At 35.5% G+C, this 18,739-nt stretch overlaps 1 protein-coding gene across 1 annotated transcript in view; it reads left to right on the forward strand.

Moving 5' to 3' along the window:
- Positions 1 to 1,070: 1,070 nt before the first annotated feature.
- Positions 1,071 to 18,739, forward strand: part of LOC138703209 (exostosin-1-like) — a 231,260-nt gene continuing 213,591 nt past the window's right edge. Inside the window, exon 1 of the mRNA XM_069830914.1 lies at positions 1,071 to 2,422. Coding sequence (XP_069687015.1) covers positions 1,485 to 2,422 — 938 coding nt within the window. The 5' untranslated portion in view covers positions 1,071 to 1,484. The remainder of the gene's footprint in view (positions 2,423 to 18,739) is intronic.

The raw sequence follows: 18,739 nt of genomic DNA on the forward strand, positions 1-18,739 counted from the left end.
TTGGATCTTACTTTTCATTTAATGACTGTCTTACTCCTATTTGTTAGTGTTTTACAAATAAATTGTCTTCAGTGTAAAGTATTTCAATATCCATCGGGCAGATATGCAATATAATTATTAATAATCTGTAGCATGTAAATTTCTATAGCAAATCAAATAAAAAATGTCCTACAACTATGGATATCAATTGAACATCATTGAAGACAATACAGGTAGAGATGGGGCTCTAGTTTGACTAGGATCACGCGCAGGTTTTCATCATGATAAGAACAAAACACTTTCTCAATGTCCATGATGTTAATTTTATGAATAACATTCTTTGATAATTAATTTCTGTCCCGCCTTATAATATAGTGAAGCTAACGCACATGGATACACAGTCTTGAACGTACGTTAAAAAAATCTACATAATGTACCCGTACTCTATTAAAAAGTAGAAAGGTCTGACTTCTCAATTATAGTAGCGGTTGCCCACCCTTCCTGCGGGCGCGCCTACTTATTCTGATTATCAGGTTTTGTTTTGCAAGATTTTCTCTACCTGTAAAGCGATTATCATGTAATCCATCTCGAATCTTGGGTCTTATATAGCCGAATATCACCTCAGTATCATCAATTTCATCGACACTAAATAACTAGTATTTGATACAGCGTCGTTAAATCACCGACTAGAAATATTGATCGAACGTTATTGTGCAGAAAATGAATGAACGAGATCAAGTTGCACAAAATGAATAGGCTATCTTAGATTAGTTTCATAACTAAGTACTTAGGTTCCATGTTGAACTATCAAACTTAATGCCATTCATTAACACTATATGTAATTTTACAGTAATATTTAAGTTCTTAATTTATCTTAAACTTAATAATTTCACTATATCTACGTAAAATTTAATGGACAGTACATATTAAGGATACACTATGACAAGTTCGAATACTGAAAAGCCGTAAATTTTCACGGCACAACGCAGTGTTGTATTTCGCGCTGTGTATTGATTCGCTTCACGCTCTTCGTTTGTTTCTCACTGGTTCAGAGCAGTGCCGCATAGAGGCGGTACTGCCGCCGTAATGACGGTCGTTTTGGCAGAAGAGTTTTGCAGCTGGCAAACTTTCTTCGGAAATGGTAGGAGGCGGGTCGTTTTAGCGTGTGTGTCCTTTACTGTCGGCATGTTTACTATACGAAGTTCTTATTTATAGATACAGTTTTTTAAATCGTGTGATTGGTTTTTTGTGTGAGTTAATGAAAGATGCGCGTGGTTTTCATAGCATACCATATCGACTCTGCCCACAACATCTGAGAAGACGGAGGGTGCAGAGAAATCTGTAAGATGGCGTGAAAAAGATGCTGAAAATGACAGAACGTTTTGAGGTTATGTTGAAGTTCCTTTATTACAATAGCCATAACGTTTCAACAATACAGTAATAAATGAAACCATGACATAAAGTGAATGTGCTCTTGTGTTGTAAGGTCAATTTAATGTGACACAATGCAAGCAAAGAAACGATATCTTTTAGTACTCCTTTCATGTGCGTTTTTAGCGTATTGTTATTTTGGAGGGTACAGGTTGAAAAGTGAAAGTGCACGACTACCTTATGACAATCTTCCGTCATATGTGGATATAAATGAACAGTTCTATGATCGTGATTTGGAATCATCACCTCACCTGAGACGGACCGGTGGTATACATAAGTGGGCGAGCAATAATAATAATAATAATGTTAATAGCAATCAGAAATGTCGCATGGAAACGTGTTTCGATTTTAGTAAGTGTCGTGGTGAATTTAAAGTGTACATTTATCCGCAGTCGGAGGAATCAGAAACTGCAACAATCTTAACCCCAAGTCCATCATATCAAAAAGTGTTGAATGTGATTCAAGAATCGCGTTATTACACATCAGATCCTAGTCAAGCCTGTTTATTTGTTTTAGCTATTGATACATTAGATAGAGATACCCTCTCAACTGACTATGTTCGAAATGTACCGGCTCGTTTACAAAAATTGAGGCTATGGAACGAAGGCAGGAATCACGTAGTATTTAATCTTTATTCTGGAACGTGGCCGGATTATGCAGAAGATAGTTTGGGCTTCGACCCCGGGATGGCAATTTTAGCAAAGGCGAGCATGTCTGTTACAAACTTTCGACCAGGGTTTGATGTTTCAATACCTCTATTTCATAAGAATCATCCAGAAAAAGGTGGTGACCCAGGCTTTGTCACAACAAACAATTTTCCAGTGTCTAAAAAGTACTTACTTGCATTTAAAGGAAAACGCTATGTCCATGGGATCGGTTCTGAGACTCGAAATTCGCTGTACCATCTCCATAACGAAAAGGATATTGTTCTGGTGACCACCTGCCGTCATGGGAAGAGCTGGAAAGATTTGAAGGATGAGCGGTGTGATGACGACAATGCAGAATATGACAGGTAACAGCAACAATTCATATAGCCTGCTTAGTGTTTGTCATCTAAAAGTAGCCTATATTTTATTAATTTATGCTAATCGAGTGAGGTATGCCATAGTATGGATCCTAATAGCATTATCTTCCAAAGCATGTTCATATTTTTAATAAATTGCACTTTATAGGCCTGTGTGATAAAAGACTTTGTTATTTGAAATTTGTGTAAGTAGGCCTAATGTGTCTGCACATATTTTACAACAATAATAGTTGTCTAAGATACTGAGACAACAAACTGTTGTGGATTAGGCCTACATTGTGCTGATACTATTACCGGTATTGGATTGATTTTGTAAAGCAAATATTTACTTAATACTAAAAATAATGTCATTAATAAGTGAATTGTGTAGGCTATAGAACCTCTGAAAGATAATTTTATATATACCTATAGGCTATATTTGTATTACAGATAATTTTAGTTTTGAAAGTGAAATACAGCGAGGCTTATATTAGTGCAGCTATGTCCAAAGTTATCAACTTCGTTTTCTGTAGAATAGGCTTATGTTTATTTTGCTGGGAGGATATTAATTTTATCAACGCTGATACTATCACAGTTTTAGGTCCAAGTAGGATAAATTATGAATAAATTTGAGGTACATACGTTATCTGTCTGATAGTAGTAGAGAAGTGATGAGTGAAATAATATTTTTTTTTTACTGAAAATGGGAATTATAAATTTTTATATACAGTAGGCCAAATTAATGATCTATAGATAATTTTCATCTCCTTGGAAATGAGGTACAATATCAGTAAGATTAATAGAAATCTTCCAGAGAAATTAGCACTAAAGAAACAAAAGTTAGCTAGGCCCTAATTATTAAATTTAGCTAGGCCTAGAGTAAAGGAATTCACCACTACTTACAGGACAATCAGAAAAAAAAAATTTATTTTGTGCAATGGGCTAAGTACTCCTAATCAAATATATATAAATATGATCATGTTTGAGTAAGTTTTCTTAAGTTTAGGTGAATATTTTTGTACTTGACAGAGATTAACTTCAAGATACCCTTAGTATAAACCAACATTAAGGGGTTAGGTACAACTTACAGCAGTAAAATTTTGGAAATATTCAACTTTTTTTTTCTCCATTACTGTATCTTGTACAATAATGAATTGGTAGGCTATGTTTGAAACACTGTCCTTCTGCTATATGAAAAAAATATTTTTACGATTAAAAAAATTCTCTACATTTTCTTTTTCAAAATTCAGTTCACTGTGCAGTGATGAAGCGTTTCCCACATAACTCAAAAACTGTCCAACATTCTGTGATGAACTTTTTTGTGTGTATTTATACATGTCATATCTACAATATGATGCAAGATCTCTACCTTTGATAGATTGTCTGATAAAAAATAAATTCATTTTAAAAAATGGTCAAATATCTGTATTTTCTTCTGACACAGAAATTAAAAAAATATATATTTATTAAGGAATGTAGTTGAAAGAAGTTGAAGTTGTATTGTAAATATGAGTTTCAGCAATGAAAAAGTTATGAAGTTTGAGTTATGAAGGAAATGCTTCATCACTGCACAGTGAACTGCCATCATTTTTAATTTTGTAAAAAAAAAAAAGTAGGCTAAGCTTATAAGTAATTTTTAAAAAATCGTAAAATTGTTTTTCATATGACAGAAGGACAGTGTTTTACACATACCAATTTCATTATTGTACAAGATACAGTAATGGAGGAAAAAAAAGTTGAATATTTCCAAAAATTTTACTGCTGTAAATTGTACCTAACCCCTTAAATAAACATAGAGATAAAGTGTTTTAAAACATTAGGATTTATGCACAGAAAGTGGTAGAAACTGAAAAAATAGGCAACTGCAAATTTTCTATTTTAAACTGGACTTCACTGCTTGACAAAACGTGTTTGTATAGTAAATGAAATATTATTAATTCTGACAATCTTATTTTACACAAAAAAAAATCAAACACAATTATAGACAAGAATCACTTAGTCCTGAATGATGCACTGGAAAGGAGTGGAAAGAACTGACTGAACAGTCTTATTTTGGAAAACGAATCTTTTAACCATCACTGGTCCAATGTCATTGGTGGGGGGAAAGTGTAAGATTGGTTCTGTAGATGGACTTCCTTCAGTTTCTGTTAGTGTAAAATGCTAGCACATAGGTAAATAAATTGTAAATGAATTATATATTAAAATTAGAGTCCAGCATACTATATTCTTACTGGTAGGTGTCATATTGTTAGTGTGTCAGTCACTGTCAGTTATATCAGGGTAATTCATATCAAGTTACCCTGTGCAAATTATCTGTTATCTCACCATTTAATATGATGTAAAACTTTGAGTGTTGAACTTGGTGTGGAATTTTATGGGTTTGTGTCATAGATATAGAAAGGTTGAAGATTTTAGAGCCAAATGTCGGTTTCATCTTCAGGGAAAGTAGAGAAGGGGGAACTTATCTGTTTGATCCATTGGAGAAAAGCTCTGGATAATGGATCCAACCCAACATTCAGATAGTTTGTCATTAGTTTGCCTTCACCGATGAAGTAGCCGGTACAGCTAGCACCATAATGTTGGATGTTTCTTCGTTTATGACACAGTGCAGAAACATAAAAGTTGTTTAAATGTGATTCTCAGTGAATATTTTATAGTAATGTAAGACTGATATGAGTTGTGAAATAAAGGAAAGCATTAAATCAGTTTTACTTACTAATCACAGTTCATACATTAAAAATGGCAAAATTGTTGTATTTGGTACTGTACAGGATCTTACATTCCTTAGCTCCTTATTGAAATATTGCAGTAGAACATTTGTTCACGGTTTGACATATTTTCTTCGTCACATAATTATGAGGAAGTAATTTCTCAATATTATGAGCTTGAAATTTTATAAACACATTCTTATGTTCAAATATAAAAAGTTATTTATTTCTTGATATTTTTAATTATTTCTATCAAATTTAAAATTGGGATCTCATTGTGAACCTATGTGTAAAATTTATGTAAATTTCAATCCACTAAATCGCCCTTGGTAGCGTAGTTGATATAGCACTGGCCTTCTATGCTCGAGGTTGCAGGTTAGATCCTGGCCGAGGTCAATGGCATTTAAGTGTGTAAAAGAACTCCTGCGGGACAAAATTCCGGCACACCGGCGATGCTGATATAACCTCTGCAGTTGCGAGCGTCGTTAAATAAACCATAATTTAAAATTTTCAATCCACTAAAATATAGCTGCATGTGTAAATTTTCTACACCTGTTTCGTAGGGAACTGTTTAGTATTGGTTTTGTTTTAAGTAACAAATGTTGACTCTGTATAAATAATATTATTGGCATAGAATTTTGTGCACTTTGCATTAGTTGTTTATTTATTAAACTTAATACAGTGTAAACATACATACATACATACATACAACATACATAGTGTTCTGTCCAAGGGTAGGTCTTTCACTGCAAACCCAGCATACTCCAATCTTTCCTATTTTCCGTCTCTCTCTTAGTCTCCGCATACGATCCACGAATCCTAATATTGTCTATCATCTGATATCTTCTTCTGCGCCGAACTTTTTCTCCGTTCAACATTCCTTCCTGTGCATCTTTCAGTAGGCAGTTTCTTCTTATCCAATGGCATTAGAGTTTTTTCAAAGCTTTACTTCTCACTTTCGCTTGAGGTTTTAATGTTGGAGACTTAGTATTGTTCTCCAAAATCTTGTCATGTACTGTAACATGCAAAATTACTGGATTCTAAATTACCAATTGAAAGGTTCAGAGCCATAGTGGGCCAAGCGCCATATATTAAAAACGGAGAAAACAACAGTTAAAATTAAGTGATTACCATAATTTAATGAAACATATAGCAAGTAAGATAAAGTATGCACTTTAAAACTAAATTATATGTCAACCTTCATTAAACAATGGTATTCACATAACTTTAACCCTTGCTTTCTCCGTTTTTAATAAATGGCGCTGAATCCTTCAGTTATAATTCAGTCAATCTGAAGATAGCCATTCGGTCTGGGACAGGTTTTCCGGTTTTTACCAATTCATTCAACAGTTGTTAGATTTTCATCGAAATTTGTCATTCCATTCCGAACATTTTATTCCTAAAATATGGTTAACAATACAAACAAAAGCTTAAGTATATAGTATTAACATAGGTGTGATCCATTAATCTGCTAAACATTACAAATAGATCCATTTCATATGATTGCTTAATGTTGAAAACGTATTGTAGAATGGAACCTTTGAATAAGTCCTTTATAAAAAGTTCAGAGAGTATTGTTCGAATGATAATATACAGTACGTAATCGTTGGGTGTGCAGATAATGATGGTAAATGTTGTATACGCTTTTATTTATTTAATGAGTTAGCCTATGTCGCATTTGGTATTGTGATGTATACTACAATCGACGTAGTATAAAGTATAGTCTCAGTTTTGAAAAGAATAACAAAGGGAGGGAATGGGAGAGGTTCACATTAGCATGAAATGTTTAATAGACTCGTATCTATATCTATCTACCAATGTTTGTGTGTCTGTTTATCCATCTATCTGTTCATCCTATATTGAGCGGCCGGCTAGCTCAATTGGAAGGTCGGAGATTCAATCCCAAATGAGGGTGGGATTTTTCTCGTTGCTGAACTTTAGAACGGCCCCAAGATCCACTCAGCCTCCTGTCAAATTGAGTACCGAATCTTTTTCGGAAGTAAAAAAAAAAAAAAAATCGGTTGAAGCCTGATGCTGACTACACCACCTTACTCTGGTATGGGTCATGAAAACGTGGAATTCTACCTCCCTGTCCCCATGCGTCTTCATGTGTCTAAAGGGGACACGTTTCTATATGCAGAATGTTAATGAACACCGAATTATTTTTACTGATTATAAAGGAATCCTAGACAAGCAACTTGGAATAGGTCAGCGATATAAAATGTCTGTACAATTTTGTACTCCTAAATTAATACTGAAGCAAAATAGGGTTACAATATAGATTAGAATTACATCTCGCCTTCTTAGTAACTAGGAGAAACCGAATTGCTAATAACAGAAATAACTCTTGAACAGCGTTTTCATAATTTAGCCTTACCGTAATCTCCAAAATTTACAGAATAATCACATGACTGCACGCCATTGCATTAGTATTGCAGTCAGAACTAATTTATTAGCAATTGTTGCGGTTCTACTTTTTCCCCTAGATGGCTATCATAATAATTAATTCATTTTCATTCATAGTGTTCTGCTCAAGGCCAAGTCTTTCACTGCAAACCCATCATTCTCCAATTTTTTCCTATTAGTCTTCGCAAATGATTCATGTACCGGTATCTTAATGTTGACTATTATCTGATATGTTCTTCTGCTCCGAACTTTACTTCCGTTCACCATTCCTTCCAGTGCATCTTCAGTAGGTCAGTTCTTTTTAACCAGTGGCTCAGCCAATTTCTTTTCCTCTTTCTGATCATTGTCAGTATTATTCTTCTTCCACCGACTCCTTCTAGCACAGCTCCATTTCGTATTCTGTCTGTTCATTTCACACGTTCCATTCTCCTCTATATCCACTTTCCAGATGCTTCTAATCGTTTTTCACTTCGTCGTAATGTCCATGTTTCTGTCCCCCCATACAATGCCACCCTCCACGTAAAGCACTTCACTAGTCTCTTCCTTAGTTCTTTTTCCAGAGGTCGGAAAAAAATGCTCCTCATTCTATTAAAAGCTTCCTTTGTCATTGCTATCCCCCTTTGACTTCCTGGTAGCAGTTCATGTTACTATTTGTGGTACACTCAACTAGGCTGTAAATTTAATTTTTTTTTTTCATTTCATTTATTATATTCCATAGATCTTATTAGCAATGAAGCTTTAAGATGTGGAACAAGTCAAAATTTTACAAGATTACAATTACAGTTTTACAATTTTTTTTACAATTTTTACATTTTTTAAAATTTTGTAATTCTATGCAATTTTTTTTTTTACAATTTTCTACAATTTTTTGGCGAGATGTAGTGAGATGAGGTGAGACCGAAGATTCGCCAAAAGCTTACGTGGCATTTGCCTTATGGTTGGGGAAAACCTCGGAAAAAACACAACCAGGTAATCAGACCAAACGGGGAGAAGTGAAGTGAGGCCGAGAACTCGCCATAAACCATCCGGCATCAGTCCCACGGCTGGGGTAATCCTCGGAAGAAACCAATCAATCAGATTAGATTTATTCTTGATATGCCAGGAATCTTTGATAGACTACAAGAGGTTGAAGGTCGTCAGTTAGAGCAATTTCTGTAAAACTGTGCACTTAATATAATTTTCCTTGTATATTGCTTATGGAATTTCAGTGTATTCCATCTTAAGTTCCTTGCCTTTAAAATACTGGGTGAACAGTATATAGCAGAACTCGCGCGGCCTTGAGTCCCTCACCGGCTGGCCGGCTAAGAGCCGTGAAACCTGTTCTGCTGTATACTGTTCACCCAGTATAGGTCTAATGTCCGCTATTGTTTTGTATAATATAGAAGTTAGTGGTGTGGCGTGCATATTCTTTGTAGATTTTATGCTATAAAATGAAAATTTGAATACATAGACTATAGAACTTGAGTTCCGTATCTCAAGTTGCTTGTCTAGGACCCCTCTATACTAGGTGAAAATATTTCGGTGTTGTTAATTAGGATTCTGTATATCAGCGATGTCATTCTGTCCTATTACGACTACGTTTTGTTCTTCAGTTTTGTTTCATTAACAGCACTTGTTCAAAACTTACCTCCCTTGCTACCGCTCTCTTAGGCCCGTTACACACTTGAAGAGATCTCGCTAGCGAGAAATGTGTTGCGAGGAAAAGGCGAAGAGCCTTTCTCCATTAGCGAGTTCTCGCTATCACAGATCACATCACGCTGTTCATGTATGTACTGCCTTCATGCAGAGATAATTTTTCTGATTATAGTAATCACTCATTGGGGGAAATATTACAGGTTATGTATTTACGTATATTGTCGTACTTAAATGTATAACCTATGAGTATATTGTCGTACTTTACAAATTATTATGTACGAACGCTACTGTGTTGAATCTGAATCTTTAGATGATGAGGAAATGGAGTTATAAGAACATATTTTGTTAATGAAAAGAAAAAGTAGGCCTAAAATTAAAGCAAGAAATATCTGGCAATCACATTGTATCTCACGAAGGTAAGGGCGAGTTTCCGTCGCTAATTTCGGTTTGGATGATACGTTTAGGCGTTATTTCAGGTTGAATAGACCTCAGTGTTTTGCCATTCGTAATATGATAGAGGATTCTTTGCTATGTTCTGATTAAAATTATGTAAAGTGTTAAGACATATAGATACATTATTTCTAAAATAAATAAATAAATAAATAAATTAAGCTACCCTTATGGAAAAGTTTCCAAATTTGGCAAAGCGTATTACATACTATCAAATCTCATCAAAATAAAATACAGCCCTATTTATTTTCAAATCATCTGATATTTGTCTCCAGATTTCTTCTTTAAGTTTCGTGTTTTTATAGTTTTAATCCCGTGTATCATATAAATAGGCCTACAGGTGACATCGTACAAGTTCGATAAGTTTCTGACTGCAATTATCAGCCATCTTTCCTCATTTTCAATAAAAGCAATACAATTCATCGCCACCTGTGATATCTTTTTCGACGTTCAATCGTCATAAAGAATATAAATGTCAAACATCTTTGATAAATATGTCAAGAAAATTCGCTGAGCTACCGATTTCAGCGAGAAACTCGCTCGAGGTTTTCGCCTGGAACGAGAATCTCATCCAGTGTGTTGGATGTCCATTTGAATCCATGTTATTAATCTTTGAATTTTCTCGCAACACATTTCTCGCTAGCGAAATCTCAAGTGTGTAACGGGCCTAATCTACAGTCTTACGCTAGACGTGATGGGGGACTACACTCGACCTCATGCTAAAGAGTAAAGAGCGTTGAAGTTATCATAATATCAACAGTTACTTCAATTTTTACTTTTTATTTTAAATTCCCAGAAATAATATCAATGTTTGGCAGTACGTATAGATGTAAACAGTTTTTTCTTTCATGAAACGTAACAAATCTAGTCTGAGTCGACTGATAGATAATCATTTATGTTCACTTTTAAGGATTACAACTGCTAATGTAATATTTATTATCTGATATAGAGAATGTTATGTTATCTAAATAGGCCTATAAACTTCAAACGTCTACAGAAGTAGACGTAAGAAAAATTGATTCTTATAATTTAAGAAAATGTGTTTTGACATTATACACATTGCAATTGCAATATACGAGCAATGAAATAAAAGCTTAGAAAATAATAATAATTATATTTTTGTTTTTAGTTTGTATATGTTTTTATGTACCAGTATTTGTTTCTTCCACTGCTTCGTGACACAATATACGGGCAATTCAAGTATAGTACTATTGTTTTCCCTTAGAGGAATATACTATATTATTTAATGTGAAGTACTGTTAATTTATAAATAAATAGCCATAAAAGTATAATTATATATCGCAAATATTTCAATTTTCAAATAATGTTTATGCCTTATCCCTTTGTCTTTTGTAGAAGTTATTGCATAAATTCATTAAATTTATTTACTGCTGTTTATTATTGTGCATGACGTATCGCAGGCACTTATAGGCTAACATAAATTGTCTCATTTGTTTGATTGTGATTTTCCCTACAACTACAATCCTTTACATACTGTAACACTTTTTACATCCCTGCCTGAGCGTTGAGTAGTCGTACAGTTATTTAGGGCCTATATGCTGTTTTTTTAAGGCAGAGCATGCGGGCGAAGCGAAGTTGCCGTGCTCATTTCGTGACACCACTGCTGTATATCAATAACTATATTATTTTTGTCTACGCTTCTATGCTGTATATACCGGTATATATCTGTTTATTGGGCACATAGTGGGACTTCCGCAATGAGGGTCACCATGACGTCAAGATTTTGCCTAAGGCAACATAAGTTGCTACGTTTACAATTAACAATATACACTACAGTATAGAGTATTACATAGGCGAGATTCGAACACAAAATTAAAGCTGCATGCGTTAGCCAAAGTGTACACAATGATACAGAATATTTAAGTTAAATATTTGTAGTTACTTTTTATCTTCCGACGACAAGGCTAACTAAAATTTGTGCAGAACAAAGTTTACAATACATAGTTGAATTGATAATCACTCAAGTGGTTAAGTAAATGCTTAAAATCTCCCTCGATTGTTCAGTGCTTATAGTGTTTACCATTGCGTCCGGTAATGTGGAGTTAATACTTGCCAAGGACGAAATATAGTTTTAAGAAGCTATAAAAATCCTTAGCAACCCTTCCTTTGGAAAGGAAGTGAATTCAAAGGTTATGTGCCCTATAGTTACAGGTTTAAAAAACTCCAAGCTACATTTTCCGGCAAGCTGTTTCCTTCTTTGCTTTACAGACAGTTCCTTTCGGACCAACGCGTAACGCACGACTCTGTAGTGTGTGCAGATATACATACGTATCTGCTGAATGTGGGACCAAAGAGGCTTCTGGCGGGAATTGAGAATAAAATGTTAGGATGAAGGGATGAATAGCGAACTGGCCTTTCAAATGAGCAAAATAATGCTTATTAGACCTACACTACTAGAATCAAAAGCGTGGATTGTAGAATTCTTGGTTCGTAGCTTGAATGAATGTGAAGTTATGAATAGGAAACGTTGACTCTTAACTTTGAGTTTGTGAATTACATTGTATAGAGAGCCCAGAGGTACATTTATAATTAGTTTCTTGCCGGTAAATACATTACTTGATATTTTTGTTACCTGGCCAGCAACCTCTCAAGAGTTTCATTATTTTCATAACACGTCTACCTTTGGATTCTGTCCAAAACAATTCACTTTGCAGAACTTGCACAGTTTGTCGAATTATTACTCACACTTCACGTTTTGCTGACAGAGAAAGCTGTCTGGAGTCGGCCTCGGTAGCGTAGTCGGTATAGCGCTGGCCTTCTGTGCTCGAGGTTGCGGGTTCGATTCCGGCCCAGCTCGATGGCATTTAAGTGTGTTTAAATTCTACAGGCTCATCAGTAGGGAAAGAAAGTTCATGCCCTAAAAACGTGAAGAATATGTATGCTTTTCTGCCGTAAAAATAGATAAATATGCTACAAAGTATACATTATAGTCTGAGATTATTTTAACAGAATAATAAGGTATAGGTAACTTACGTTTAGTCTATGGATTTTGACGTGCTTGCCTCGTTGCTGAATGCTCCATTTATGCTGTTACAGTTCATAACTAAGCAGTGACGTATGTTTTCTGTTATTCTTCGCTTGTTGTCTCTCAACATAGCTTTGAAACGCGAAGAACTTCGTTCTACGACACAAGAAGTAAGAGGCGCTTGCACAAAAGCTGTGAGCCGTTCTACAGAAAATTTTGTTGGTTTTTGGGGTATTTTTCCCTCGAGACTATCTTGAATTTCTTTAAGTTGATAATAGCCAGGATTTTTGGAAAGAATATTTGCTGTTTTCTCGGACCCTTTATCTCCTACATTTCATGGAAGTGATGTTAAACTGGATATTGTTCTATCGAAATCTTCTAAAGACTGCAGTAAAGGAATACCAATTGCTAACTTGAGGGGCTCTCTATGAGGGCGTCATCGTTGCGTTCAAAATTCATAAACATAAATTAGTCGTGTTTACGAGGTTACACACTTTTAAAAATGAGAAAAATACAAATAAACATACATAATATGTAATTTCCCTTCATAAATGTTAAAATATGATGCTTTTATAAATATGCACTTTTATGCACAATGAAAATAATATCATTTTATTCAGAAATTTGTGATTCATGTAGATAATCTTTCAGCATATTCACACAACGATAGAGAACAAATACGCAAATGCATGAACTTCCTTTCCCTACTCATCAGTAGATTTACAGGCATGTAAAAGAACTCGTGCGGGACAAAATTCCGGCACATCGGCGACGCTGATATAACCTCTGCAGTTGCGAGCGTCGTTAAATAAACCATAAAAAAAGCTGTCTGGACGATTATAAACATGTGTCTGTTTTATAAATAATTTCTAGTTCGTATGTGGGCCTTACACACTACCTTTGTATTTAAACTATTAAATATCTATTTCGAGCAATTATTATTATTATTATTATTTTTATTATTATCATTATTATTATTATTATTATTATTATTATTATTATTATTATTATTCCGCTGTCACCACGGTCACCACTACTGCTACTGTTGTGCATTTGTGTTTCTCTTATTCTGCATTTACGTTTACTAATATTTACATAAAACTGGTTAAAGTTACACCAAACTTTCAGATCTCTGTTGAAGGAGATAGTTTTCAACTCTCGTCGTAACTAGACCATCATGTGCTCTACCTTCAGCATTTGGCAACGTTGACTTTCGTCAGCGATCAATTCTGCCGAACCCCAATTTTAAGTGGTACAAACGTTTCATGGTTGGTGGTGGTGGTGGTGGTGGTGGTGCAGCACATACCGGCCGTTTGAGAAATGTGAGATCTGAAAACATTCGCGAGCTACGTGTGGTGCGCGAAGACCATTGATGATATCGTTGCTATAATAGGAACCAGCCATGGCAACTGTCAAGCAGTTGACATTGTAGATCTCAACAAGAATGTGCTTAAGTTATCACAAAAAATGTTATCTATTTTCACTGTGCTCGACGAAATTATCTCTGCCAAATCATTAGACAGCTGCACCATGATATCGGGCGGGCGTAGGCCTAGGATTATTCGACACATCATTTGGTTTCAAGGACCGATCATTGTTCTTTTCGACCCCACCCTATTGTAGTGCGAATTGTAAACGAAACGAGAATTGGGACACCAAAATAACAGAAGAATGGGGCATTTCTGCCTTAGTGAAAGCTTATATTGATGTCGGGAGCGTTATTTTCATATGTGTATTGTATGTATGTATTTTTATTTTATTGGGTTATTTTACGACTCTGTATCAACATCTAGGTTATTTAGCGTTTGAATGATATGAGGGTGATAATGCCGGTGAAATGAGTCCGGGGTCCAGCACCGAAAGTTACTCAGCATTTGCTCGTATTGGGTTGAGGAAAAACCCCGGAAAAAACCTCAACCAGGTAACTTGCCCCGACCGGGATTCGAACCAGGCCACCTGGTTTCGCAGCCAGACGCGCTGACCGTTACTCCACAGGTGTGGACTGTATGTATGTATGTATGTATGTATGTATGTATGTATGTATGTATGTATTTACACTGCAAGTGGGCAAGCACCCGGTGGCAGTGGTACAAACAATATAAACAATACACTATAAAATTACAATACACAATACAATTATACAATACACAGTACAATTAGATACACAATACAATTATATACACAATACAATTAGAATACACAATACAGTATATTATACACAATAATTTTACAATTAATAATAATACATAAAATAACCTAATTAATAAGTGAATCTAATTTTACATTACCACCTACATAAATATATAGGCCCTACATAAGTTTCACATTGGTACTGATAATAATCTTTTACTTTACTCTCATCTCACTCACTGCACTGGCACTATGACACATTTCACTGACACTATAGAACACATTTTATTGACACTATAAATTATCACTGATCGGAACTATTCATTGCAGTGTAAAACCATAACTTCACTGACTCACCACGCTTCACTAATACAACAGTTCAAATAAGACAAACAGTTACACCCTTATTCATACTTATAAACAGAAGTACATTAAACTGAACATTTGTAGTCTAAGACCCTCTTACAAGCTACTTTTAAATAATTTACAATTCAAACCAAGGGAGTAACTCGTCAGGCTAAATAAATACATGCCACTTTAAAAAATAAATGTCACCTTAATTTTAATTTGCACTTTATACACAACGTTTTAAGTAATTCTTGAATCTCCTCAAGGAAGGACAGCCCTCAAAGACCGCTGCAGGTAGGTCATTCCAATCATTTATAGTTTTATTTAAAAATGAGAATTTACAGTACCTACATCCGTTTTCTTTTTCCTACATTTGATTTTAAAATCATTATCGTTCCTACCATAGTACGTTGGCTTCTCTAACCGAGGCGTTGTGTCTACCCATGCTTTTAGACCTAGATGTGCTCTATACAATGATGTTATTCTAATTTTTCTACGTCTGTTTTCTAATGTTTCCCATTTAAGTTCTTTTATCGTATCATTTCCGTCTTCTCTTTTACCTTTAACAAATTTAGCTTTCCTATACTGGATTCTTTCTAAGAAATTTATCTGTTATATTTTATATTATACTCTATACATAGTGTATCTTCTGGGGAACTTATTGTGCCGTTAACCGTCGATTGCGGCATCGGCTTTCAAACCAAAAATTCAGGTACGGATATTTCCGCGACCTAAGTACAATTGTATGGAAAAGAAGTCGCTATTGGTGTAGATTTCCTCAGAGAAAATACACTTGTGCCTGAAATCGCCATTTCCCTATAGATCGCCACCACCAGCATCATCATTGTCATCTTGATCAAATTTCTTTTCTTAGACCCTTTCATCCATTTACTTATATGAGAATTTTAAACCATTAGACATACACCAGTTACAGTTCTCCCTTGTTAGCATGGTGATATGCCACCTATTAAGACGAAAAAAAAAAAACACTCGTACAAATCAAAGGACACATACTCGATCTCTGTTGAATGGAGGTAAATTTCCATTGTTGTGCCGGAAATCGAACGAAAATCCGCCGGATTAAGATGTGTAAACGCCACACCACTTGAACCACAAGAAGGAAAAATTCAGTTATACAATTAATTTATCTGTAATTAAAAAGACACGAAGTTTCGGTTAAGGTACATTTTACTTGGATTGATGGATTTAGAAAGAAAGCAATCTGACAACTATTTTTATAGTTTGTTTCTGCTATACCGTTGTGTCAGTGTACGTCATCTTTCTTAGTCGATTTAACTTCCTCAATTTCCGTCTTACACGCCACTGCGGGTAGGGGAGAGAGAATCACTGAATCTCACACATCCCACAAGTGCGGGCCTCACTGGTCATGGAATTAGCATGGCACAGGGAAACCGCAGAGACATCACAGGACGGTCGCAAGGCAACGGACAAACACGTAGTCCCGTGGACGGAAAATATATTTTAAATTGCCCACACAGGGAATCGAACCTCGGGCCGCTTGATCGGGAAGCGCACGCACCTTCCACATAGCCACAGCGGCGCACCGGTGTACGTTACTTACCGTTAATTATGTATGGGTAATTTCAAACATATTATACTGTATACAGTACGTATTCATTCTTGTTTTCTTGGTTTGCTGACCGTTTGCCCTATTAGACTACCTATTGTATATTTAGATGGGCCAGCCAGTCTCTCTCTGCCTGCTGTATTTTATTTCTGACTTGTAGAAGCACTAACTATTTAACTAGGCAACACCGCTTCACTGTTACTGGCTAGTCGTGATAGACCGGCCTGAACTAGCTCCGCCTTGTATGCCTTCTTATTCTGAAAGCGCTCTTAATGGATTATTTTTTAATATTAGTATCTTATTTACTGTCGTTAATTTTTTCTCCGTTTGCTTCATCTATTATTCTCTCTCGTATTCGTCCTACATCTCATTCTTCTTCCTCAATCCGTTTTATTTCTCTTCTTCGTATTCGACTTCTTTCCTAATTCTTATCTACTTTCTATCTCTCTTTGTTTCTCCTATTCTTTTTCTCGTATAGTTTCTAGTCTTCCTCTTACAGTTTTTCCTCGTTCCTCTCACAGTTTCGGCCTTCCCTGACGCAGTTTCGTTCCTTCCCTCGCACAATTTCGTCTTTCCGTGATAAAATTTTGTCCTTTCCTCGCAAAGTTTCGCCTCTTTCTCCCAGAGTTTCATCTGTCCCTCGCACAGTTTCGTCCCTCTCTCACAGTTTCATCCCTCTCTCACAGTTTCGTCCGTTGCTCGCACAGTTTCGTCCGTTGCTCTCACAGTTTCGTCCCTTGCTCGCACAGTTTCGTCCCTTGCTCACACAGTTTCGTCCCTTGCTCGCACAGTTTCGTCCCTTGCACAGTTTCGTCCCTTGCTCGCACAGTTTAGTATTTTGCTTGCATAGTTTAGTCCCATGCTCTCAGTTTTCGTCTCTTGGTCAAACAGTCTTTTTTTCTATTTCACCTCTTTTTCTTAGCTTTTCTTTTTCGCTTACAATTTCTTGCGTTTCTCTTAGTTTTCTTCTTTCGCATTCTTTTCATTCTTCTATCTAGTTCCTTCTCTCCTACTCTTTGTGTTTTCTTTTCCTCTAAGTAGTTTCTTCACTTCTCGTTCTCCTTGTCCTTCTGAACTCCTCGCTGACTCTCTTTAATCTTATAATTATGATGTTGGCTCTTAATTACAAGCATTTTTGTTGTTTATTTGGCTCTAGAGTGTGTATTTCATTCTGAATCTTGTAATATGTAGTTATCCTTACTGTATGAGTCAGCACACAGTTTTCCGTTGCTGTCTGCTCTGTTAAAGGGATTACAGTAAATTACATGGAAATGGAGGAGAAGAATCTGTCCTGTCATCATATTTCATATTGAATTTTGCAGAATTCGTGTTTTTGTAATTAGATGTTAATATTTAATTACATTGTCAACCGTTAAACTGTCGAGAATTTCATAAGTCCTACGGACTGCTTCCAGTCACGGAATATCCTATTACATCAGTATTGTTTGGGGTGCATCATGAGGAAAGGTACTGTACATAAAATAATATTAATGAATAATGTAGAAATGGTAAATTCTGACAAAGGATAAGTGGATGCCGCTTTAAAACGTATTTCAGTCACGTCTTTGCCGATCACAAACTCTACTTGGACTTGCCAGGATTTGAATCTGTCTGCGGTATGGAAAGGCGACGCTCTAACAGTTTTCTTAAATGGTGGCCCCCAATAAAAGTATACTACAGTACCGTAATGGTATTAATTTTATATTACTATGTGTAGGGATAATAGATCGACTATTGATCAGATTTTTTGTATTCGGCAGATATTGGAGAAAAAAATGGGAGTATAAAGGTACAGTACATCAGTTATTCATAGATTTAAAAAAGGCATATGACTCGGCTAAGAGAGAAGTTTTATATCCTATTCTTATTGAATTTGGTATTCCCAAGAAACTAGTTCGGTTAATTAAAATGTGTCTCAGTGAAACTTACAGCAGAGTCCTTATAAGCCAGTTTCTATCTAATGCTTTTCCAATTCACTGCGGGCTAAAGCAAGGAGATGCACTATCACCTTTTTAACTTCGCTCTAGAATATGCCATTAGGAAAGTTCAGGATAACACAGAGGGTTTGGAGTTAT

This window comes from Periplaneta americana, chromosome 7, assembly GCF_040183065.1.
Source record: "Periplaneta americana isolate PAMFEO1 chromosome 7, P.americana_PAMFEO1_priV1, whole genome shotgun sequence".
Classification (NCBI taxonomy): domain Eukaryota; kingdom Metazoa; phylum Arthropoda; class Insecta; order Blattodea; family Blattidae; genus Periplaneta; species Periplaneta americana.